At 42.6% G+C, this 26,867-nt stretch overlaps 1 protein-coding gene and 1 long non-coding RNA gene across 2 annotated transcripts in view; one reads left to right on the forward strand and one right to left on the reverse strand.

Moving 5' to 3' along the window:
* Positions 1-238: 238 nt before the first annotated feature.
* The window catches only part of VPS53 (VPS53 subunit of GARP complex), a 70,682-nt gene continuing 44,053 nt past the window's right edge, over positions 239-26,867 (forward strand). The window contains exons 1-12 of the mRNA XM_085859249.1: positions 239-595; positions 839-919; positions 1,939-1,988; positions 6,120-6,186; positions 10,744-10,830; positions 11,371-11,486; positions 17,018-17,137; positions 17,324-17,402; positions 18,215-18,358; positions 20,287-20,429; positions 20,667-20,808; positions 23,456-23,548. Of these exons, the coding sequence (XP_085715375.1) occupies positions 506-595; positions 839-919; positions 1,939-1,988; positions 6,120-6,186; positions 10,744-10,830; positions 11,371-11,486; positions 17,018-17,137; positions 17,324-17,402; positions 18,215-18,358; positions 20,287-20,429; positions 20,667-20,808; positions 23,456-23,548 (1,212 nt within the window). The 5' untranslated portion in view covers positions 239-505. The remainder of the gene's footprint in view (positions 596-838; positions 920-1,938; positions 1,989-6,119; positions 6,187-10,743; positions 10,831-11,370; positions 11,487-17,017; positions 17,138-17,323; positions 17,403-18,214; positions 18,359-20,286; positions 20,430-20,666; positions 20,809-23,455; positions 23,549-26,867) is intronic.
* LOC147011245 (uncharacterized) lies at positions 9,009-11,963 on the reverse strand. The gene is made up of 3 exons (XR_015052298.1): positions 11,609-11,963; positions 11,362-11,503; positions 9,009-9,712 (listed from the first exon to the last, which is right to left on the reverse strand). It is a non-coding gene; the product is annotated as an uncharacterized LOC147011245 (long non-coding RNA).

The following is a 26,867-nucleotide window of genomic DNA, read 5'->3' on the forward strand; positions in this document are numbered from 1 at the left end:
TGGAGGTGGTTGTGGTGGTGGTGGTTGTGGAGGTGGTGGAGGTTGTGGTGGTGGTTGTGGTGGTTGTGGTGGTTGTGGTGGTTGTGGTGGTGGTTGTGGTGGTGGTTGTGGTGGTGGTTGTAGTGGTGGTTGTGGTGGTGTTGGTGGTGGTGGTGGTTGTGGTGGTGGTTGTGGTGGTGGTGGTGGTTGTGGTGGTGGCGGTGTGCGCTCTACCGAGTGCCCTTCTAGTTCCTCACAGAAATCGATCCAGGTTCCACCATCACAACCACACCTGCCGGTCACACCTTGTTCACCGCTCCAAGTCGACACACGACCCGCCTCGAAAGGGCGGAGCCAATTCTTCCTTCACGGATTATTTCCTTTCCCGAGTTTTCACCTTCTCTGCGATTTATTTCTCTATTTCGTTTTTTTCATTCCATTTCCTCGTCTTGTTGGTCGTTTGTTTCGTCCATTTCCCACAGGAGTCTCCTTCCCACAACTCATTCTGTCATCGTTCTCTCGCACGATGGAGGAAGAGGACGTGGACCTAACAATGGACGACGACATGAACGAGCTGCTTCACATCAGTCCGGACGTGGAGCAGGCCATGGAGGAGGCGAGTCTCACCGACTCTCGACTCGTTGTCCGTGCGGGAACCTTGAGGCCATTTGGCCCCTGGCTCGGCTAGGCCGCTCCTTGTGTTCAGGCGACATTGCTCGGTTCATACGTTAAACTGTCTCTTCGACTTGATGCACCAACATTAACAACATTAACATTTACAATATAAAGGTTGTGTTTGGTTTGTGTAGTTGTAGTTGTAGTTATAGTTGTTACATAATAATGTTTTTATCACTCACAGGTGTTTCCCAGCCAGGACCCTTTGGATAAGCCTGATTTTAATGTGGTCGAATACATCAACACTCTGTTCCCAACAGAACAAGTGAGTTTGTGTGTTTTCACTTTGTTTTTCCATCACAACTTTCGGTGTTTCCAATGCGATTCACACACCACAAGTACTAACGTTGGCAATAACATGTACATCGGCTCACGTGGTAATGCCAACGTTAAATGCACACAACCCCCCCCCCCTTCTGCTCTCATGCTTGCCACCCTCCCCTCCGTGTTCCCATGTTAACCTCTCCCGTGTTCCCACGTTAACCTCCCCCGTGTTCCCACGCTAACCTCCCCTATCCCCTATCCCCTATCCCCTATCCCCTATGCCAACCTCCCACGGGTTCCCACACTACTGCACCCCCCTGCCCTGTGTTGCCATGCTGGCACCCACCACCCCCTGCCGCATTGGCACCCAGCCCCCTACCACACATACCACCCCTCCCTCCCCCCCCTGCTGCCACATTTACCACCCCCATGTTTCCACATTTACCACCCCCATGTTCCCACACTACTGCACCCCCTGCCCCCCGTGTTGCCATGCTGGCACCCACCACCCCCTGCCGCATTGGCACCCAGCCCCCTACCACACATACCACCCCTCCCTCCCCCCCCCCCGCTGCCACATTTACCACCCCCATGTTCCCACATTAACCTCCCCCGTATTGCTGCAATTATCGCCCTCCTCCCCAATGTTCCCACAATTAGCCTCCCCATGTTTCTGTAATTACCCCCCCAATGCTCCCGCGACCCCCCCCCCCATCCTCCTCACAAAGAACTTAAGCACCGTCATGTTGACAACTGATTGCCTGCTTTAGTCTGAGACCTTTTCCTTCAAATGCTGCCCTTCAGTTACCTTGATACCTGGGTAAAACTATGGATTCCAGGTGAATGCTCTTTCTAGGCTTGAATCAATCCTGGACAGGTGTCCACAGGGTTTAGTGGTTTAATGTCTGGAGCACCTTCACTCGACTGAGTACCTCCGCTTGCGCTGTATTTCCAAGTGAGTCCAGCTGGTGGCAGCCACACTTTTCTTATTGGTGACATTGTGTTATTTTTTTCTGACAGTCATTGTCGAATATCGATGAAGTTGTCAGCAAAATTCGTCTGAAGATCAGGTAAGACCTCAACACTTTATTTTCCTTTATTGTTTACAATACTAGAGAAGGGACCCAATTAAATGCAATTCGTAAATAGTGAATGTCATTAGGTGAGACCAGGTTTTTGAAGTTGACATATCCCCCCTGACGACATGAACATATGTTGACGTGGTCACGGCGGAAGGTTAGGTTTATTAATGTTGTGACGAGATCAATGTTGATGTGATGGTGGAAGCCGAACAGCCCAAGGAAGATGAAATTGTTGATTTCTGATTGGTTTATGGAATTTAAAGTGGACATAATGAGATGTGAGATTATCACAGAAGGTGAAGGCGGTCATGTTTTCACCTCTTTCTGTTTGTTACTTACGAAATCTAAAGATTTCGTAAGTATATTGATGACTTCCGTCCTCTGTTTGTGTGTTTGTGTGTGTGTTTGTGTGTTTGTTTGTAGGCACCATAACTCAGAACGGAAGAAGCAACCAATGTCAAATTACACCACGTGATTCAGGAGGGTGATGGCTAGCGCTGATTAGATTTTGGTCAAAATCGGTCAAAGATCAAGGTCACAGTGAGGTCAAACATTCGATTTTTGATGGTTTGGTACAGAATCATCGTATAAACTTCTGGTTTGCGTCGCGACCTTCTCGAGAGACAGCTTTTATTAGACAAGGTCAGAGGTCAAGTTGACGATTTCGTAAGTACCAGTCTATGACTACTTGTTTGTTTGTTTGTAGGCACGATAACTCGAGAACGGAAGAAGCTGCCAATGTCAAATTACACCACGTGATTCAGGAGGGTGATGGCGAGTGCTGATTAGATTTTGGTCAAAATCGGTCAAAGGTCAAGGTCACAGTGAGGTCAAAAATTCGACTTATGATGGTTTGGTACAGAATCATCGTAAAACTTCTGGTTTGCGTCGCTACCTTCTCGAGAGACAGCTTTTATTAGACAAGGTCAGAGGTCAAGTTGACGATTTCGTAAGTACCAGTCTATGACTGCTTGTTTGTTTGTCTGTCTGTTTGTCTGTTTGTGTACAGGATATCTCAAAAAGTTGTGGACAGATCTGGATCTGGAGACGATAATTATTTAATTCTAAAAGTGATTCTTCACCATTGAGAGATGGGGCCAAAAACGATATAGTACTGCATAACATGATATTTCAAAAAAATGTATTGTGCCCGATATGTTCCCGTGGATCAGGCATTGCGTGGTGGAGGTATGCGCTCTACCGAGTGCCCTTCTAGTTTTAATTGTTGAAGTGCTTCAGCGTACTGTTGAGAGAACGATATTTTTGGCAAATGTGCGATATTTTGGATCGCCATAGTAACTGTGCTGTGCAGTCCTGTTGCGCGTGACAAAGTGACATGCAGGTTTTTCCAGGTGAAGGCCAACTCTTTGTAATGTTTGTCTTTGGGTATTATTTATTATCATGGCAAATTTGGTCGAATTGGAACTTTCAATGATATCGCTGAAATGGTGTTGACGTAATTTTTTGGAAACAACTTTGAGATGATGTAACTATACTCCAAATGACTCGTTTAAATACAGTATTATTGAAAGTGATGAATTTGTTGATTTTTCGTTTTTTAAAAAAAAAAAATCAGCGCTCAGACAGTTGTAAATTATTTGTTTACACACGTTGAACGGATGTTGACGTTGAAGATGGTGCATTGTCACTTTTTTTGAAGAAGAAGACTATTAAGAACTAGATATCAGCGATGACAAAGCAACTGCCAAGGGTAAGCATCTTCTGGCGCTCGTGATCCAATGAGGGCCATATATATATTTTTTTTGTACCCCCGTATGAACTTGACCATCAACATTTATGGATAGAGTGTAAATAAAGAAAATGTGTCCCCATCTACAATCTATCCATAAGACCCAACATCATGAAAATCGGAGGAAAAGAATTCAAGTTATGATCAAAAAAAGTGTTTTTGTTAATTAGGTGACAATCTGAAAAATGTACATAGGTCAAGGACACAGATGAAGTATCGGATGCACATCATCGGTGCGGATACACGATTCAGATGCGAGAACATCTCGGGAGGCCAAGCACTCTGCTATTCCGCATTGGCAAAATTGAGCGATTAATTGAATTAACAACAGGTGGGGTTGACTCAGCCTGTCATCCTTCCGAGGTCGGCCAAATGAGAACCAGCTTAATGGTAACGGGGCATTGCATCAGTGGCACAGCTGCCCCCCCCCCCCACAAAGTGATGCAGCCAAGCAAAATTGGTACAAGTTGCTGTGCTATAGGCTGTATACATACATACATACATACATACATACATACATACAAATATTTATTTATTTAAACGATCATCAAAATAAGAATCTGAAAGTTGAGTGTTATTGAGGCAGTCCTGAACACCACCCTTGTACATCACCTCATTGAACCTTCATTTATATTGAAGGACTGCAAAATTGGAGGTTCTTGGAAATATGATGAAGGTGATTTGTGTTAGCTGCAGTGTTCAGATATATAATCCAATTTAAATAGATGTTTAAAGGTGTATAAGTTAATTAATTCTGGGTTTTACCACCATTTTACCCAGGAGGCATTACATCACCCGATCTAACACGTACATTAGTTATTTGTGCCTGTTGTTTGTGTCCTTTATGACATCCTTCAAAAAAAAAGTAAGTTTCCTGTTTGGAATGGTTTCCAATTTTGTTTGTTTGCCAGTCAGGCAGACAGTGAAAAAACATATCTCACTCCTCTCTGTGCATGTGCGATCGGGACAAATTCATAGCCAAAGTATGTGAAACGGCAGACTTGTCTAACTATTCATGTTCAAAATATAGTGTTCAATTTAAATGAATTGTTCTTCATTCGTAAACTGATAAAACAGTTGGACAGACAAACGGACAGAGATGAACCAATCACTTAACCCCGCTTTTCAAATTGTGTGTGCGGGGTAAGGAGTACTACCTGCGTACCCGGGGTAAGAGATCACCGACAGGTGATCTGAAGATGGCAGCGACGCTTCCCCCTTCCCAGAGCGAAAAGTTTTAAAGTGGAAACGAAAAGGATCTCTCTTTCCTCAACGTGTTGTGCAATATTTCGATGTTATGCAAACCATCACGGCTCTTGCTGGCATTACGTAATGAAACATGCCATTTGGACCGAACATAGCCGAGTCATTGTGATGATGTTAAAAGTCGTTTTCCAAGGCTGGATGTGATGTGTTCACTTGCAGTGTTCATCGAACAGCCTCCCCCCTCCCCACCCCCACAACCTCCTGAAATCACCCTTGTGGCACTTGTTAATCTGTTTTTCTCAAAACCACTTTTTAAACTGCACTCCCTGGCTGAGATCCTGCACATCTTTGTGTAAGAAGAAAAAGAAGGAGCATCCATCCTAAGTTTTATTATTATTATTTTTATTCCTCCGCCGTCCATCCGCCAATGTGTCCATCAGTCCCTGATAGGTTTTCATTACCACGATAACTTAAGAATGGCTGAAGGGATCCAAGTCAATTTGTACAAGTATGTATAATGAAGCATACATGAACTGTTTCGATTTTCGAGTCCAGAGGTCAAAGGTCAGAGGTCATGTTTGGTAAAAAAAATTCTGGTACCATGCTAATTTGTGAACCAGTGATCGTATATTGACCAAACTTGATAGAAGTATGTATAATGTAAGGATGAACTGATTAGATTTGGGGTCAAGAGGTCAGAGGTCATGTTAGCTAGAAATCTGATACTTGAGAACAGCTGAAAGGATTCAAATCAAACTTGGTACAAGTATTATAATGATGTAATAATGTCGAGGTGTGCCTGTCGAGTTTGAAACTTTGATTAATTTATCACATGGCCCAACAACCCAACAACATAATCGTATGAGTTGAAGTTAATGTTTATAGGGGAGAGGGGTAAAAAAATAGAAAGACTGAAATTTATTTATTTTAATTTGAAAAAGATTGTTCATGTAGAGAGCTTGGTACTTGTGTGAACCCTGACCCAACTATACGGGAAAGAATGTTTTTTTTTTTTTGTAACATTTCAAAACCAAGTGAATAAATGTATAATGTATATATTTTAAATCTTTCTCCTTCCCCCAACACCCTCCCCCCCTCCCAACCCACTTGTGTGTCCTGTGATTTGGTATCGCGTTCTAAGCACACTCTTTGTCTGCTTCCAGGCACTTGGACGATGAAATACGCATGGTGGTTCGAGGTCAGAGTAATGTCGGACAGGATGGCCGACAGGTATCTAAATTATACATATTTGTGCTTTTGTTACTCGGTTACCTTCTCCTAACACCTGTCGAGCTTTGTAGCTTTGTTATTACTTTTCTTTACCTCTCCTCCTAATATGACCCACTTAGTTTCTCATCCCTACGATTTGGACCAAGTTTAGCTATTATGAATAAAGCTCCCTTCTAACTGTGTTGATCTCTTGGAGTGGGAGCAGAGCGGAGTGGAGGGGGGAGGGAGGGAGGGTTGGATGGGGGGGTTGGTGGAGAGGGGAAGCTGGATTTAAAAGTTCAGAATTAACAGCTTTGCCGATGCTTTTGCAGAAGAAAGTGCAGCATACAAATTCCTTGATATCCATTACAGGAAACACCACCTGCTGGTACCTTGTTCAGATTACAAATTACCTGCATGGGTGTTTTGGAATCTGACCAACGTACTTGTTACCTGTATGGTTACCTCCTGCAACTTCATTACTCTCCTGGTTTGGACTTTGATGAATTTTTTTTTTAATCAGTCACTATTATTTTTGCTTTAGACGTTATAATCCAATAATTTTTCATCATACTACGACTACTACCTCTACCTCCATTTCTTCTTCTACTTTGTCACTCCACTCTACACTAGTAAAATGTAAAGGTGAGTCTAGGGGAACACATTTTTGTGGCATACTTTAAAGAAGTACCGTATTTTCCGGTGTATAAACCGCGGCAGTGTATTTACCAGACCCCTGTTTTTCACCCTCAAAATAAATGAACATGTTGATCATTTTATTTTCTGATCTAGATCTAAATACGTTTGTACATTAACTTTGTGCGGAACAAAGTGACGGAGGTATCACACATGCTTACTTCCATGTCCGCTTAATTTCGTCTAGCAGTCTTATTCTCATTTTTAAGAAGTTGAAGAGAGAGGAGAGGATAACAACAAGTTTTTATTTTTCTTTCTTATTTTTTAACATTATAAAGAGGATTTTTTTTGTTACTAGAAAAAGGAAGAAAAGGGATTCATACTGTTAGCATACATATTTGTTGTGGATTTGTGGCCCTGAAAAGGGCCGTTTGGGTTTGATGAAGCTTTTCAGCTAAACCCGAGGAAATCCTTGTCAATGTTTTCCTCATCAAAGACTGCACATAACTCGTTGTGCGAATCAGGGTAGAGCAAGTCCCCGTCGCTGTCATCGTCATTTGCAGTCTCCTCCTCCCAAATGACGTCGTCCTCTGTGCCATCCATGTTGTTGAAGATGCAGCATTTCAGAAATGCTCGCTTGATGATGTTCAATGATATCTCCTCCTACACCTTGATGATCCAGCCTCAGATCATCGGAAGGTCGACCTTTCTCATCCTCCTGCTCTTGGTGTAGGTCTTTTCCCCACTCATTCTCCAGTCGGACCAGCAGCGACGGAGCCCGTCCTTGAATGGCTTGTTGATGGACACGTCGAGGGGCTGCAGGATCGGTCATCCCGCCTGGGATGATGACTAGATCGGTGTTGGTCCGACGGAGCAGCGCTTTGGTGTCTCAGTCTTGTTACAACTGAACGTTTCCAGGACGAGCATGCTCCGTCATCGAGAGAGACCGCCGTCTGGTCTACTACTCCAGACCGTGCACACCCAGTCCTGGACCAGCCGCTCATCTATCCACCCCTTCTGCTGTGCATGAACAATGATGCCGGTTGAAATCTTGGCTTTGGGCAGTGGCTTCCTCTTGAACTCGACATTCAGGGGAAGCTTGCCGCCATCTGCGGTGCAGGTGAGCATGATGGTGAGTTGGTCATCACATTGTGCTTCCCCTTCACTGTGATGATGGTCCCTCTCAGTATGTAGAAACTAAGGGGGGTCTGTTTGGCATTCCTGATCCTGCTGAGGAGATATTCATGCTCTCGGCAAAACTTGATCATGTAGGACTGAAAGCGTGTCGTCTTATCAGCCATATCATCAGGTAGATGTTGGGAGATGTGTGTGTGTGGCGTCGAACCGACAGTTGATGGCATGCCATGAACCTGTAGGTCCATGACGGCTGGCCATGAAGTCCCCAATGTCATTCGCCTTCAGCCTGAGGGCAAGTGTTGAGATGGCGTAACCCTCTGCTCTCTTCTCCCGGAACCAAGCGACGAGATGCTCTTCGAGCTGCGGCCACTTCACTGACTCTCCCCTCAGCGCCTTCTTCCTTGGCATCTTCTCTATCGTTGCCTTACCTGCACTCCAGTGCCAGATGACGGATTTATCCGTGCCAAATCTCCTCCCAGAATCCCGGTTCCCAAACTCTTCTGCAGACCGGCAGACGGAGAGTTTTGAACGTTGTGGTGAATGGGCGCCTTGACATCTTGATATATAGAATGGATGATACGTGACGTAAGCCAAGGAACTCATGAAGCACAAAGCGGCCCTTCTTGAGGGTTGCGTGCCCGCCCCCTGCCTGCTGTCGGATGCACGTAAATTTGTGCGCAAGCTTATTTGAGGTGGGTGCTCTGTTATTAGACTCCAGCTATTGTGACTAATTCTTCTTTTAATCTGAGACCAGGTGGTCTTCTTCTTTTGTGTTTAATGGCTTTTTCAGAGCCGAGAGGCTTTATTTAGGCCACACACCTAAACTGCGGGTGTCTCCCGGTGTCTCTGGATGTTTCAGAACTTCACTTTATTTAATTTCCGCACACTGTTAATAAAACACTGTACAAACTCTTAACCTGAACCGATTTTCAACATTTTAATGGAGGAATTAAGCTTCACAGCAGTTCTGACTGCGAGAACAAAGTGTTCATTTGGAATATAATTGAAATTCAGCATTGATAGTTTTTAAGACTGATGTTTTTTTGGGGTTTTTTCGATACCCGTGCATTAACCGCACCTCCAACTTTTACCTTTTCTTGCCGATTAAAAAAGTGCAGTTTATACACCGGAAAATACAGTACTGATTCATCATAATCAGAGAGGGCATCTCAAATTTGGGAGTCGGTCATTTGAGCTACCACCTGCCGGCTGTGTATGCAATAAACATTGAATCTTGGGAGGTTTTAAATTTTTTATTTTGTATTGTCGTCGAGGCTCGTGGAAAAGCTAGTACGAGCACACTGAACAGATCAGGATGTAACAGGAGAGCAAGGGAGTGGGGGTAGGGTGGGGGGCACCAACAGCGGTGTTGAAGGTTAAGACAAAGGGAGCTGGTGGCAAAACGATGGTTGTGGGGAGGATGTATGGGGTGGACAAGATGGATACAGAAGGAAACTCTCATGAAGGAGAAACTGAAATTTTGGAAGGAGGTGGGCTTGAGGGTAGGGTAAAAGGGGAGGTTGGTGGTGGTGGTTGGGGGAGGAGGTTAACGAAGGTAGAAAAGATCGTGGCTTTGAATTTGGGACAATCTGAGATGGTGGTGAACAGACGTCTTGAATACTTGAAGGGAAGAATGAGATTACCGAGAATATTAAATCTTGTTCCACAGGTGGGAAAAATGAGGAACGATTGAGTGGCGGTGAGCAGTGATCCTGGATTTAGGTAATTTCACCAGAACGGGGTTTATAGTAGACAGTGTGCACTCTGCAGAAACCTAGGGGTGCGGGGGGGGGGGGGGAGGCACGGAAAGAGCAGAGGGTGCAGTTGTGAAGCTAATGACATTTTGATTGTTATTCTTACCAGTCAGGATCACAGTGGATTTACATCAATGAGCCGTGGGTTTCAATCTCAATCCTGACATCAGACTGTCAGACTGATGTTGTGCAGGTAGTACCTGGCATCAAAAAGGGTGCACTATCCAAGCACGGCATGCTATTCAGATGCAACAGGAAGTAAGTTCCTTTTCAAATCTATAGCCAAGTGGAAGTGGAAGGTTGGCAGGGCGGGGGGGGGGGACATGACCCCGAGTAGCATCCCTCCCCCCCCCACTCCTCCTCTCTAGATATGCCACGTGCAAACCTTGTTGTTTTAGGTATTGAATGAATAACATCATTGATGTTCTTTACGAGAAACCAATGCTTTTTGCATCCTCTATAAACACTTTCATTCAACGTTTCCACAAATTCCCTTGGATATTGTGCTGTACGGAAAATAACAGATTTTGTATTTGTGGAATTCTTACACCTTACCAACTGTTCGATTTAAATTTCCAGGTGAGGGCACAAAGCAAGTCATCCCTCAGATCTGTTGAGAATAAATATTTGTATATATATATATTTTTTTTTTGTAAAAGAGAAGTTTGTTTTTTTTGGAACCTCCTTTATTTCCCTGCTTTGATTTTATGAATTCCCCTTTATTTAGCTTGCACATCATTTGGCACTCCATACCTCTGTGCTTTGTACTTGGAATGAGAAGCGTTGATTATGTTTTGACGAGTCACTGGACTGGCTGGATATGGGAAAGCTTAAAATCATATTGACAAAATTATATTGATCATCCAGCAAGTTTTGTGATGAAGTGAAACACATAGAGTGTGGTCATGCAAGTTCAAATTGTTTTGAGGTCCTGTATATTCAAAGTAGATACCTTTAAATAATGCAGAGTGCAATTTTTCCGGTAAATGTTGGTGTTCCCACAATCGCAAGATGAATCCCCTTTTTGTTGGCCTTGCTTCGTTCTTGGCAGGCACTAGAAGAGGCCCAGCAATCTATCCAAGAACTCTTCACCAAGATACGTGACATCAAAGAGAAGGCCGAGAAGTCTGAGCAGATGGTGGGATTTATTTATTTATTTATTTGTTTATTGATATATTTTTATATTTTTGATTCCTCGTCTATTCGTAGCTGACATTTTGCGCACACTTTTTTTTTTTGTCATTTTTAACCCTTTCTGCACTCGACTAACAAATATTCATGTGAAAGAAATACTTTTGCCAATGATGGAGTTATTTACAATTGTGAATCGGATGCTGTGAGGTTTCACAAATATCACATCAAATTCATTGCTCATCTCGTTAATTGCAGATTGTGTTGTTTAGTTGTTATTCAAAAAAAAAATCATTAAATCAGATTTGTTAAACTTCATCCTTTTCTTCATAGGTTAGCCACATGTAATCTATCTTCCCTAAGAGAGCTTCCAGGATTAAAAGGCAGGTTGTTTCCCATTTTGGTTCCATGTTTACGCACATAGGCAGCTATTCGGTGTAATTTGTCCCATGACTAATGACTGTTACACTGTCAGAACAATTTTCAGAAAAGCTGTTCTTTTTTTTGTATCAGGGTTTCCTTCGCCATTCCTCCTTACCTGCCGCAGGTGAAAGAAATAACACGAGACATCAAACAGCTGGATCATGCTAAACGGCACCTAACCACATCCATCACGACCCTTAACCATCTCCACATGCTGGTTGGAGGTGTCGACTCCTTGGAGTAGGTGTTACTTCTTTCTAAAAAAAAAAAAATTCTTCATTGTTTGCCATCATTTTTGTCCTTTTCATTATGTTTTATATTCTTTCTCCTATTGCATCAAATCACAGTTGCACTTTCCTCACCTTCAGTCGTTGTTCTTTTGCATTCTCCGCGTACACCATTAGTAAAGTGACTTGTCGACGGTGCGACCAAAATATATTGCTTGAATCGAGGCAGGAGATGTGAACAGCTGGGAAAACCCACACCTTCCTGTCTTACAATTCCTCCCCTCACCCAGTGCTGTATACATCCTCCAAATTCCATGTGCTCTTTAGTTGGAGAAGCTGGTGGAAGGGGGGGGGGGGAAAGGAAAACATCGGTCAGCAGTCTTCAGTTTAAACAAACACCAGCCACGCAATGGAGCGGCGATGCAGGCAACCGCGGCGAGACGGACGAGCCATCGCGGCGCTCGACTGTTTTCCAAGCCTTCATCTTCGGCACTAAATGGCTGGCCATTGCCGGCGGTGCGCTGACACTGCAGCTTTTTGTGCACATGGCCCATCGAGAGATCTCAAAACATCCTTGACGTTTGCCGAAGACAACAGTCACGTTCATGCGTCTTGGAGGCATGACCTTTTACTGGAATGTCAACCGCTCGGGCAGAGCCAAAGCCGTGTTTAAGTGCCCTTTAATTGTACATTACTTATATGTTCCGCCGAGGAGAGAAAAATAGGAAGGCTTTTGTTTCTCGTCTGATATCTCTACGTTTTCTGGGATTCCATTCAATGTCGTGTAGTTCGGCCTTGTTACTTTCTCCTTTTTCTTTTTGAAACATCTGAGCAGAAAAGTTCATTTCTTTCTGAAAACAATGGCCATCTGTTAAAGATTTAGACTGGTGTTTGCAGGCCGGGCTTGCACGGCTGTTTGCTCGTGCAGATTTAAATTCCTGCAGCGATTTCTGGTTTTGGGTTTCGGATCCCCCCTCCCCCCACATCCACTCCCTGCACCCTTAATTTTTTTATAACTCCCTTTTAAATTTTGGGAAAAAAAAAAAAAATATATATATATATATATATATATATATATATATATATATATATATATATATATATATATATATATATATATATATATATATATATATATATATATATATATATATATATATATATATATATATATATATATATATATATATATACAGTGGGGAGAACAAGTATTTGATACACTGCCGATTTTGCAGATTTTTCCACTAACAAAGCACATAGAGGTCTGTAGTTTTTATCATAGGTACACTTCAACTGTGAAAGACGGAATCTAAAACAAAAATCCTGAAAATCACATTGTATGATTTTTAAATAATTAATTTGCATTTTATTGCATTAAATAAGTATTTGATACATCAGAAAAACAGAACTTAATATTTGGTACAGAAACCTTTGTTTGCAATTACAGAGATCAGACGTTTCCTATAGTTCTTAACCAGGTTTGCACAGACTGCAGCAGGGATTTTGGCCCCACTCCTCCATACACATCTTCTCCAGATCCTTCAGGTTTCGGGGCTGTCGCTGGGCAACACAGACTTTCAGCTCCCTCCAAAGATTTTCTATTGGGTTCAGGTCTGGAGACTGGCTAGGCCACTCCAGGACCTTGAGATGCTTCTTACGGAGCCACTCCTTAGTTGCCCTGGCTGTGTGTTTCGGGTCGTTGTCATGCTGGAAGACCCAGCCACGCCCCATCTTCAATGCTCTTGTTGAGGGAAGGAGGTTGTTGGCCAAGATCTCACGATACATGGCCCCATCCATCCTCCCCTCAATACGGTGCAGTCGTCCTGTCCCCTTTGCAGAAAAGCATCCCCAAAGAATGATGTTTCCACCTCCATGCTTCACGGTTGGGATGGTGTTCTTGGGATTGTACTCATCCTTCTTCTTCCTCCAAACACGGCGAGTGGAGTTTAAACCAAAAAGCTCTATTTTGGTCTCATCAGACCACATGACCTTCTCCCATTCCTCCTCTGGATCATCCAGATGGTCATTGGCAAACTTCAGACGGGCCTGGACATGCGCTGGCTTGAGCAGAGGGACCTTGTGTACGCTGCAGGATTTTAATCCATGACGGCGTAGTGTGTTACTGATGGTTTTCTTTGATACTGTGGTCCCAGCTCTCTTCAGGTCATTGACCAGGTGCTGCCATGTAGTTCTGGGCTGATTCCTCACCTTTCTCTTGATCATTGAGGCTCCACGAGGTGAGATCTTGCATGGAGCCCCAGACCGAGGGAGATTGACTGTTGTCTTGAACTTCTTCCATTTTCTAATAATTGTGCCAACAGTTGTTGCCTTCTCACCAAGCTGCTTGCCTATTGTCCTGGAGCCCATCCCAGCCTTGTGCAAGTCTACAATTTTGTCCCTGATGTCCTTCGATAGCTCTCTGGTCTTGCCCATTGTGGAGAGGTTGGAGTCTGATTGATTGAATGTGGACAGCTGTCTTTTATGCAGATAACGAGTTCAAACAGGTGCAGTTAATACAGGTAATGAGTGGAGAATGGGAGGGCTTCTTAAAGACAAAACTAACAGGTCTGTGAGAGCCGGAATTCTTACTGGTTGGTCGGTGATCAAATACTTATTTCATGCAATAAAATGCAAATTAATTATTTAAAAATCATACAATGTGATTTTCAGGATTTTTGTTTTAGATTCCGTCTTTCACAGTTGAAGTGTACCTATGATAAAAACTACAGACCTCTACGTGCTTTGTAAGTGGGAAAACCTGCAAAATCAGCAGTGTATCAAATACTTGTTCTCCCCACTGTGTGTATATATATATATATATATATATATATATATATATATATATATATATATATATATATATATATATATATATATATATATATATATATATATATATATATATATCCTAATAAAGAAACAATCTGGAATCGTTTAGCACATCCATTTGCTTTTCCTGTTTAATGCTGAGCTGCACCTAGTAGTAAATGTTGCAAATGCGAGGAAGGCAGCGATGCTATTTTTGCCAAGTTTGGGTGAAAAGAAGCTTGTGTTTTGGCTGAGCCATCTTGGAGTTTCTCTGACTTGATATATTTCAAGCCAGAGGAATATGATCGTTAATTATTTTGCAGAAGAATGTGCCTATGTGTGAACGTACTCGTATGGTGAAGGTTAAAACAAACAACTTGTTCGACCTTTTCTGTGTCGATCTCAAGTTCACCTGAAAGTTTGCTGAAAGCAGCTCAAGCTTTGGCCTAGTTGTCTGCTTGATGGCTGTGTCAGCACCTGTATGTCGCCAAGTTCTCAGAACCATGGCGGCCTTAAATGCCTTTTGGGATGAGCTTGTTTTTTGTTGTTTTTTTTTCTTTCTTTTCTTTTAGCCCCCAACCGGATGTCAGTCCATCGGGGGACTCATATTTTAGGTTTTGGTCCTTCGCCTGTTCGTAGCCTCCATTTGAAAATGACTACCGGTCGATGAATTTATTTCATACTCGGCACATTCATGCAATAATACCTGGGCATGAGGCATGTTAAATGATATTTGGATCTGGAGGCAATTTAGAATTTTAGGAATGAAATTTTTGTGATGGGAGATAATAGTACAGTATTGTATATGCTTTCAGCAGCATTTATTTATATACACTTGAACATTTCCACTCCCGAAGTACCACCTTGAATTGTATATTTATTTATATACACTTTACCCTCTCCAATCCCATGATGTACCACCTTGAATTGTTTATTTAATTATGTGCACTTTACCATCTCCACTACAAACATACAATGGTTGAATGCTTTATTTATTTAGTTGCACTTTGCCATCTCTACTCCATACCATCTTGTGTTATTTATTTATTTATTTATGTACATGACCATCTGCACAGTTGAATGTAAAATATACACCTTATCCCATTTTTAGCTCGCCTGTTCGAAGAACAGAGAGCTATAGCGATACCCCCGGCGTGAGCGTGAGCGTTAGCGTGAGCGTGAAAATGTTAAAGTTTTTGGTGCAAGTTATTTCCTATGTCATGTTTTTATCTACCACACTTTTTTTACTGATTACAATATACAAATACATATATTGCTTTAAAATTATTTGGATCAGACTTCACTGCAATGCTTTATAAAAAATATTAGACGAGTCTTTTAAAAACGATAAATGTATGAACAGGTGAGCATTGGGTGGCTTTGACACCAACTCTGGTTAAGGTGAAGTTGCAGGCCGTTTTCTCAAGGGCTTGTGTTCTTGATTATTTATTTAACTTCACTCTCACTTGACTAGCTCATACCTTTTGTTTATGTTTCTCTGTTTCTCTGGAACCTGTCTCTGAAGGTGATATTTTTGTTCATGCCAATACTCGTTTCTCGAGTCGTACCTGCGATGCCGGTTGGGTGTACTGTAACTGTACTTGATATGTGTGCCGAGTCAAAAGAAGGTTTGATGTTTTATACGATCATACCCTTGTGAGCATTATTTTAATTTCATTTTGTGGAGGTGGAGGGGAGCCACGGTAAAGTGAAGCTGGCCATCAGATGTACGTATGAAATATTGCATCACCATTGTTGTTGTTTTTTTGGTATTAAATCCATTTTGTTGTTTCTTCCCATCAGTGGAACAGCCTTCCTGAGGCTGTTCAATCCCACTATTCCCTCCAGGGTTTCAAGCATGCGGTGCACTGCCCTCTCATGTTGTCCCCCGTCCCTATCCACAATCTTTGTTATCCCCATTAACCCTTCCTAACCCAACCCTCTCACTTCCTGCCTTTCCCTCTCTTTCCTTTTTTTTTTTCCCCCCGGTTGTTCATTACCTTGCTTATCCTGTCCAACTCTTGTCCCCACGACCCCCACTGTCGGTTCATTGCTTTTTTATTTTATTTTATTTTTTTTACACTCCATCACCTCGCTCTTCCAACATCCTCGATTGTGTAAAAAAAAAAAAAAAAGTAGAAGAATTTCAATCCTTTTGTAATATCCGCGTTTACCTTTTGGTATTTTAGTTTAATTTCATTTTTACACTCCATGAAGTTTCATTCTTCTTAATTTCAATTGGTTTCAGGTTGGACTCAAAATTGTCCTTTTGTTTTGACCTGGGACTGGAGAAATGTCCGTTTCCATCTTTGTTTTGACACCAATCCATCCTTGCTCGTATTCGAGTATTCATCCCGTTGATGGTCACATCATGATATCTGCGATTGAGAAGCATCACGCTCCCGTCACGACTTCCTTTGAACTTTCTCTCGTGATGTTATTCAGGCCTACGTTAACGGCTTTGTAAAGAAGCATCTCACTCAAAATTGTTATTCTGTTCATTTTGCCCTAAAGCCGTTTGAAGCGCAATCAAAACATTCCTTGATAATAATTTGTCCTTCCCTGTGAGCGACAGTTCACATTTCATATCCTGGTTAAATCTATTGTGTATTTCCTTTATGATCTTTGCACAAAGTGTTGCTCAATCATTCAAATGTAGCAAAGATACTGAATCCGTTCTCCTGTGTGGATTCGGTTTCTCGTTTCATATTCTTACTTCCTTTCTGTTGCTCGCAGGAGCCTCGTGCGCCGCCGTCAGTACGGTGAGGTAGCCAACCTCCTGCAGTGCGTTTTAAATGTTTTGGAGCACTTTCAACGTTACATGGGCATCCCCCACATCCGGCAACTCAGCGAGAGGTTAGCCTGTGGGTAACGTGTGGTTGTTAAAACTTTTGTTTGCCTTGGCTATGGCTACGTTGCTTCCTTCTGGACCATTGTAAGGAAATGGGAGGTCGTGAAACGCATGGATTGTCTCTTGTAATGTGTACGTGAGAATACGTCGTGCGAGCATCGCACTAATGAATTGTTTTTGTGATGGTGCAGGGTCCGTGCAGTGCAGACGGAACTTGGCCAGCAGATTCTAGAAGACTTTGAAGAGGCCTTTCCATCTCAAGGGGCCAAGGTATCAGGCAGGGGCAGTTGTTGAACGGATACCCAGTGGTTAGAGTTTTTTTTTGTTGCTTTGTGTTTACTCCTATGCTTCTGATTAACTCCACATACAATGGTGATTGAAACAATTGCAGTGACCCAAGCCTTCTTGACAAACTTTGAAAGAAAGGTCACAGGCAATCTTTCCTGGATGTCTTGCGAGTGAGCATTTGACTGTGTAGTGTATAGTAGGCCTGCTGACCAAGCGGTTTATCAATGGAATTCAGGGTTCTCTTCCTGACTGGCTGTGGGATTTCCTGTGTGCTTTCAAGTTGAATGTTGCACTCTATGGTATCCTTTCTTCTGCTCTGCCGTAGTAGGCTGGCATTCTCTAAGGTACCATCTTGGGATCAGTTCTGTTTTCGGTGGGCTTAAATGACCTCTGCTTCCCTGCAAAATCCTCTGTACCACTTTGCAGAGAAGTCTATCTTGTGCTGGCCTGTTTTTCACTGCTCTGGCAGGAAGCAAGGTGCAGCTGTTTTACTGCTTTGCCAACCTGAAAAAAAAAAGAAGAAACTGGCCAGTCTGTCAGAGTATGTAGGTTAACGGGCTAGCTCACAGGTGATGGATTCACATTTGAGCCGTCTAGTGTGAGTTTTCTTGCTGACCAAACTATAAACTGTCACTGGTGTTTCACAGGTAGGGCGTTGTATCGATGCGTGTAGCATTGATTTATTATTGCAATGTTGTTCTTTGGGATTACTGGGACAATGGCATTTATTTGTACTCTACCTGTATAAGTTATGTAGTTTAATACTTGTAATTGCAGTTTCTTCATCCATCCAGAGGCCTACTGGGCCCACCACTGTACTGCAGGATGCCTGCCTCGTGGCAAACATTCTGGAGCATCGCATCAAGCAGGAAGTCATTAAGAAGTTCATCAGGCAACACCTGTCAGAGTACCTTGTCCTATTTCAGGAAAACCAGGATGTAAGGATCTGTTACTCTCTGATATGCTGTTGATCATTGTGCATGTTTGTGGACCTCTTTCTCCTACACATTAGCATTTAAAAGCTTCTGTCTTTTGAGAAGGTTTTTCTTTTTCGTGTGTGTGTGTGTGTGTGTGTGTGTGTGTACACAAACACACACGCACACACACATATTGTTGCGGTTCTGCGAAACCGGCACTCCCCCGAGGCAATGACACAGCATATAGCAGTCCCGTGACAGTTATTTCATTAGTATTTGTTTTAGATAGCCCTTCCCTTATGTCTAGTGGGTTTATGGGAGAAAATGCATTGCAAGGGCTTTTTGGCAGGTCTTTAGTCCCATTCTTTATCCTTTACTTATTTTATGAAGCACACAGGAGCCTTCCCTTCACACATGCATGCCACAGACCCGAGCAACAGAGGCAGCTCATTTGCAAACGCATGCCCTTTCGCATTCAAACCTCGTGCCATTCTCCAATGGCACATCACCTCAGACCTTCACCATCCTCGAACCCCAACGCTACAACATTTCTACAACCACAACAACTTTATAAAAAATCTCGACATCAATCACCACGACGGCCCAAGCTTGCTTACCTTTGCCATTAACTGCCACGATGACCACAACCGTCGCACTACAACTGCTACGCTACACCACCACTGCCATCGCTCAACCGCAGTCACCAGATGCCCACCACAGATTCCCACCACTGCTCTTTAGAGGTGGTGGAGAGCAACAGGCGCTACGTACCATTGCGGATGCTTATGCTTGGGACGCTCTGGTGTGTAGCTTGAAGCGCGAGTGTGCGCCGAAATCCGTTCAACATCGTATGGATAGCCCAAGCACTCCGTTCAATTGCAGCCCCCATTGGGTGTCCAGCGCATGTTTGTGCTCTGAGAGCGCCACCAATACCTTCGTCCCATGTTGATCTCGGAGATGTATCGCGTGAGTCAAAAGGACGATTGAAATAGGGTTTTAAAGGCCAATCTTTTAACACGGCTGTGTGTTCACTACGGTCTATATTTCGGGATAAAAAAAAACTCAAAAAACATTTTTCTTTGTATAACAATACAGCAAAAGGTGCGAGGAGGTGAAATTAGCTGCACATGATGTGCAACATGAATCGAGTGAAATGAGTGTTCATTTACATCTGTAGGATGTCTCGTAAATAAAGAAGAAAAAAGCACACCTGACGCTAGGCCGAGGCTTCAGACTTTGGCATGCTCACGAGGCTGTAGCATCAAAATGAAAAGTCCCAGAAGATAAAGAAAATAAGGTAACATTTGTACATGTAGTGTTTTAAGATAATGCTTCTTGCTACAAAACATCATATCTTTCAGTCTTATTATATCGAATAAAATAACTCCAACCCATCATTTTTGACAGGCGTTTATACTCGTTACATGATGTATGTTACAGGACATGACAACTGCTAACAAGCGTGGCTGCTTTCTTTTCAATCAATTTATTATTTTGGCCAGGCAGATTTTGATGTCACCACCCTTTCATATACTATATGCAACATTTTAATATCCTTCCAAAGTTGAATAAACTGCATTACGAATCGACCACAAAGTCTGAACTGACTCGCATGTACATTCGACCAAGGACAGGGAGATTACCTCATTTCTGAAGGTCATTCGTGAGCCAGCTGGGTTTTTCACAACAGTCTGAGAACGACATGGTAATATCAGTTTCCAGAAACTTCCAGTCCAAGTTTTTGATGCCGTTGCCAGCAGCTCGATTTGAACCTGCATGCTCTTGTTTACCTGTCGTCGTCCTCACAACTCGCCCATCGCCAGGTCGCAGTGTACATGTGTAATGGCACATGTACACTGTGACCTGGCAATAGTCCCACGATGCCAAACTGCATTTTGAAATGTCATGTATAATGACCTTGTGTGTACGCTTGTGTCTGGGAACATCAGGTGGCTTGGCTTGATAAAGTCGACCGTCGTTATACCTGGATCAAAAGGCAACTAGGCGAATATGAAGACAAGTATGGGCGTATGTTTCCCGCAGAATGGTTGATGGCTGAACGCATCGCCGTGGAGTTCTGTCACAAGACACGGTAAAACAGGCATTTCTGCATGGTTTCATTTACACCAATTTGCCGGATGGGGGAATGGGGGAACGATGAGAGAACTCAACAACTAACCACGTATATGTATGAAAATGTACAAGTGGCGAAATAAATTGACATGAAGTACATTGCAGTCTGCTTGTGCACTCTTAGAGATTTATTTTTCGAGGGAAAGTTGTATAAAAAAATACCTTTCCTTGTGTTCCTCTCACCTGATTTGTGCAGGGGTGAGCTGTCAAGTATTATGCGTGCACGTACCTCTGAGATCGAGGTGAAACTGCTGCTTTTTGCCATCCAGCGAACGACCGCGTTTGAGAACCTGCTCACCCGGCGCTTCACCGGAAGCACTTTCACCGATTGGCTTCCGGTGAGGACGCTTCCAGGAGAATGTTTCTCTGTGTGTATGCCATGAATGGGTGTGACGCTGCTCTTGTAATCCCCACGCTTCTTGGGGGAAAATATTGGGGGATATTGTAATCGGGTCTGTCCTGTCTGTCTGTCTGTCTGTCTGTCTGTCTGTCTGTCTGTCTGTCTCCGTCCGTTACACTATCTCCTAAACAGTTGTGCAGAAATTCACCAAACTTGGTAGTCATCATAAACACATGCGAAGAAGTCGCAAGAGCAGTGTCAATTTTGGCCCCGCCCCCTGGGGCGGGGTCAAAAGGTCATACACCGAAAAATGCAATTACGGCCACATTTTTCAACATTTTAAATTTATTTTTAAGGAAACTTTTTATATGCAACCAACATTGGGGTATGCATGAAATAGTTAACGATTTTTTTTTTTTTGCATTTCACCCCCACTTTAGGCCCCAGGGAGTGGGAACTTGAGGTCACAGGGGTCAGAACGGGGAAAAAAATAAATGTATCTCAGAATTTGATCTTTGCTCAATCCTGGTGGAACGTTTTACCATCATTACCCTCACCAGAGGAGAGGGGATTGCATTTGGGTTTGCTTGTTTGTCCACACAGAACTTTCGTGGTTTTCTCTGCAACCGCTTGTTGGATTGAGACGAAATTTTCACCATTGGTGCGACTACTCATGTCGAATGTTTTAATGATAATTATGACTCGTAGGTCACGTGGTGTGGCAGCTATGTTGGAAAAACAGAAAAACTTTGGACCTCCTGTATCTCTGAAACCGCACCAAGGAAAAAATTGAAACTTGGCACGTGGCAAGTACTTTTTCTTTTAGCAAGTTTTTTTTTATGATGTTATTGGTGCCCTCGTTATGATGTCATAATTGCGTATGTAGAACGCCACATCCGAACAGTATGAAAAATTTTGAGGTTAGTGTGTGCATAAAAAGGTAAAAAAAAACAATTCATGTGATTTGGCAGCCATATTGTTAAATGGCAGGCAGCCAGCCTAACACCAAAAACAACTAAAAGGTATGTTGTGAAGAAGTAGAAGATGATGAAGAATAAGCTTATTGTGAACAATCGGTCTAAAGTCGAAAAGGAAGTGTAAATGAATATTTTAAAATACAGAACTGAATTTCTTGAAAATTATTTTAAGCCAGTTTTGTTACAAAGTAAGAAAAATTGCAAGATCTCATCATTATCTCAGTTTCGTGTGTGCCTTTAATGGACGGTACTGTATGTACTTTGTTGGGGGAGGGCCCTGTTTATACCCTAAAAATGGTAAACACATTTTATTGATATCAGAAAATACCACCTGTCGCTTCAGATGACAGGATTACAGGGGAGGAGGGGGGTGGGATGAGAGGTGGGATGGAGGAGGCAAAGGGAAGGGAGGAGAGTGTTGAGGGGGAGAAAGGAGGAGGGGGGAGAAGAGAGGGGTTGATCTGGGGGGGGGGGAGTGGAGGTTATAACAATTGCTATGTTGCCAGATGATGTCGATTAAATTGAAAGTGTATTCGTTTGGGGGTGGGGGGCAGGTGAAAGTTTCTTATTTTGAAGAGTATATACTCATGGATGTCCCCGAAGGGTGTAATCTCGGATTTTTATCACTGGAAAGGGTCTAATATGTGAATATACAAGATTTTCAGGCATGATGAAGGAGAGATTGTTGTTCTTCAATTCCTTCATATATTCTGTTGATCCATGTTAATGATATGCTGTGTTTATCACTGCTGAGACCAGCTTCACTGTTTAAAGGAAACCTTGTAGAGATACTAAATTAGTGTCATTTAATCCTCTAACTTGTGTACACAGTACTGTTTTACCTTTCATTTTGTATCTCACAATGGATATGTGAAAAGTTCATGATTCTATATCTTTTCAACTATCAACATACACATACTGGTTGGAAAGCTGTAGAATCTGAAACGCTGCGCTGCTTCCATTTAAACACGTCTAAAAAATAAATCCCTACCTTCCTACCCCATTCATTGAGCAGCATGTTATCGGAAACCCAATACTTGTTTTTTGGGCTTTAGCTCTTATACGAGCCTCGACTAAGTATACAAAAAAATATGACTATTTATACCTCCACCACTGAAGGTACCGAAAGCATTATGTTCTTGGGTTGTTCGTGCATCCGTCTGTCCCATGTGTGTGTCAGTCATCAATTTTTTTTCTGTCGATGTCTAACAGTTTTTTTTTTTTCGATTTATTTTATTTATTTATTATAATGTGGGCAACACCACTGCATTGAGGGATATGTGGAACCCACCTGCTGTAAAGGGCATACTTGGTAATAAAGAATGTGTAAAGATGGATTGTTTTATTTCTGAGAACTTGCATCACTCTTTATCATTGCTTGAAGGTACCGGGGTTGCCGGGTGCTTGAAACACCACCATTCACCATTTCGTATTCATAAGGGTTACCTTGTAGCCTTTTGCTTTGTGGTCCCATCAGCTCTTCATCTTGGTTTTCATATTTAATACCCTGATCCCTGATCTGTGAGGCATGTGGATACTTTCCACCAATAAGATATCCGTTCATTAAAGGTCGTTTAAAATGTCGGGTTTCCAACATGCTTTGCCTTCTATTCCCTTTGACCTCTGTTTATTTCTAACACCCTCTTGTGCCTTTATGATCCTTGCCAGAAAAAGGCTGAAGCTGCTTCTTCGACCAACCTGTTTGAGGAGAATGATGCCAACAGTGAGTCTGGTTCAGAGAAGGATGGAGACCTTGATAAGGTGCGTTGTCAGTTTTGACCAAGTGGCCTGATAGGTTTTCAACCTTCTTTTGTGATGTTCGAGTGTGAATTTGTTCTGAATTTTGACTTGCTTACCAGGTTCCATCTGCTGCGGTGACTTTGACCTGTTTTTCAACCTTCACGGATTGGCCGTGGCTCGAGTTTCCGACTCTTTGCTCTCATTTTATTTGCTTCCTTGTTTGACAGTAACTTCACACGCATTGCCCGTTTCTACAGCTACCTGTGGGTATTGTCTCCTCATGTCAAAACGTAAAAGTTTATGACTTTTCAACAAAAATCTGGACAATCGTACTTTCACACCAGGAATTATATTCACAACGCTACTCCAAAAGCAACGCCTCGTATTTTTTTTTTATTCCTTTAGAATTCCCAATCGTTTCCAAAAACAACTTTCGTTGAGTCGTGCGTGCACGGCTTTAGACGGTTGTTTGTCCACAGAACCCTTCTATTCCTCTATTCACATATAGCAGCATGAAACGAGCGTATGTAAATGGATTTATGAGCACGTCGCAGCCATTCATGAAGACATTTTAATGGCATTGCAAAGGCCGAAGAGACGGACGTGCAAAGGAGCCAGGTTTGAACTGGGGGTCGGGTCGTGAGTAAAGTTCACCCGATCCGTGCGATGACATTTGGTGTTAGTTGTGGCGCTTGGTGGTGAGTTAATGAAAGTATCATCCAGGTCAGGCTCTTCTAATGCATCTTCACATTCTTTATTGCCTCATTATAACAAACTTGAGCATCGAGTCCATCGATGGATGCTGGCATGATGCTGGTGATTTTTGTCGCCGGAGCTGGGGTGACTTCCTCGAATGGCCGATCCTCATTGCACACCAACATTAGTTTTACACCTTGCAAATGTCAACCTGTCCTTTACCTTCTATCCTTGCTGTGAATTGTGCATCCACGTGAAGAAATGACACCATTATGAGCAGCTAAAGACTCCTTGCTCCTCTTATTTAATGTTGATTGGCTTTTACATCTCTGAATATTTATAGCTTTGTAATATTTTCGCCGTCGACGGTAATCCAGAATTTTTAGTGATCTTTACTGCCGTTTTTAATTTTTTTTTGGTTGGTTATTTAAAATACATAATCAAGGTTCATGGAAGAGCTCTGACACTGAATGGATCAGGACGCAACATGACAAAAGGAACAGTAGGCGGAGAATGGAGAAATGCCAACAACAGGGCCGAGGAATAAAAATAGGGAGACTGTGACATCAAGAGACTTGGCTAACGATGAGGGGTAGGGGAGAAGGTGAGGGGTCGACTCTGGATACAGAAGCAAAATTTGTGGGGGAAGGTTCGGGTGGGGGTGGTTTAATGGATGTCGAAGATATTATGGTTTTGGACTCGGGGATTATTTGAGATGGTGGTGAATTTATTTTTTCACTTATTGGTGATCTCCTGTCTTTAAGTTTGTTTGGTTTTCATGTAGACAGGTTCCTGTAGCGTTGAAAGCTGTGTGGAAGAATTAAAATAAATAAAAAATTTAATTTTTTTTTTAATTTACTAATATATCTATTGAATTAATTAATCAACTAGAAGTGTGTGTGTGTGTGTGTGTGTGTGTGTGTGTGTGTGTGTGTGTGTGTGTGTGTGTGTGTGTGTGTGTGTGTGTGTGTGTGTGTGTGTGTGTGTGTGTCGTTGGTTGTTATTCCCATTTGCAGGTTTGAGGAGATGGAACTGTTGCTTTTGCTCCCAGTTCTCAAAGTATCTACCTCCACTTTGGCAATTGTGGTTCCCACAATCGAGTATGCGGTATTATATGAACTATCAGAGTGCCCACGCACTAGGTGGGTCTGTTTGCACATTACTTGCTGAAAAAAAGTATAGCCTGCGCTTTGCAAGAAGACAATAGATGTTTGCGTGGTGTACATCTAAAAGATTCTAGATGGTCGAAAGGGTACGTTCCAATCGTAGTTAGGGTTTAAAGGCTCGAATCGTGAAAGGATGTACATGTCTGAAGAGATCTAAATTGTCTGAAAGGTCTACCTCGTCTCGAGCTCGAAATGGTCATGGATCCAAGCAGTCTAAACAGGTATAAAGGTTGTTGAGGTCTAAGGGGTCAAAAGGGAGTCGAGGGATGTAAATGTCTGTGGGGTCTAAAAGGTATAAAAGGTCTAAATGGTAAAAGGATCTTCAAGGTAAAAAGTGTCTTAGGGGTCTATCGGGGTATATGGGGTTGTACATGGTCTATAGGGTATACAGTGTCTAAAGAGTCTCAGGGTTTTAGATGGTCTTACGAGTTTTGCGAGTCTTTATAGGGTATTAGGGTCTCAAGGAGTCTAAAAGCTCTAAAATGTCTAAATTGTCTTCAAAGGTCTAAGGGGTCTCAACAGTCTAAAGGTTTCAAAGGTACGGTCCAATAGTACGTAATTAATAGTCACGGTGCAACTGACATTCAAATAGTACATAATTAAGAGACGTATAGTCACATGGGTTAGTGCCTGGACATACACTTGCTCCAATATATATATATTTATATGTTTGGTGCCTTGATCCCAGGCAATGGTTTTTTTTTGATTGGGCAATACCGTTCGGATATGAACAAGTCAGTAAACCTGTTCCCTGAGAGCATCTGTTGCCCTCATCCGGTCCATGGTGCTTTCGCCGAAGCTTCCATGTCCATTACGGACGTGCACCCCATTGTTTGATTTGAGGTTTGGAGTTCACCATTGTCTGTGAGATGACTTTCTCTTTCGCAAGCATTATGACTTCGCCAGCTGAATATTTTGTCCTGGAGTTCTTCTTGGCAGGAAATTATTTATGATGTCGCTCCGTTAATCGATCGCCCGTTCTGGGCTTTGTGCTGAAGCCACAATTTCTGTTGTGGTCGATGTGAGAGGAGGATGTTGCATGTAAACGCTGTCAGGGGAATGGCTGTTTTTTTTTTTTTTTTAATGTTATCTTCTTTTCTGTCCTGCGTCTAGATCTTTCAGAAATAAACAAACAAGTAAAGTAATGTGGCGATTGTCCCAACTTGTACAGCGAGCTGCTACAGTTTTGTCTGTACCACACAATGCCGAAGAACTTTTCTTTTTAACTTGTGCAATTATTTAATAATTAATATTTTATTAAATCTCATAAAGTATGTACTTTGAGGGGTGGTCTTCGTCTTGCATCGTCAGTTGTCAGGAATTTGTTGAAGGGAAAGGAAGGAGGAATGAAGTTGCGGTTTTCTGGGGAGAATTTGGGGACAGGGTGTGGGGTGTTCCGTTGAGCTTTGCACGTGTTCCATACCCGATTGTTTTACCAGTGCTACTTTGTGCCCCCTCCCCATTCAAGGCCGATATTA

This window comes from Eptatretus burgeri, chromosome 16 (genome assembly GCF_056783735.1).
Source record: "Eptatretus burgeri isolate ZD-2024b chromosome 16, Ebu_testis_v1, whole genome shotgun sequence".
In the NCBI taxonomy this organism is placed as follows: Eukaryota; Metazoa; Chordata; class Myxini; order Myxiniformes; family Myxinidae; genus Eptatretus; species Eptatretus burgeri.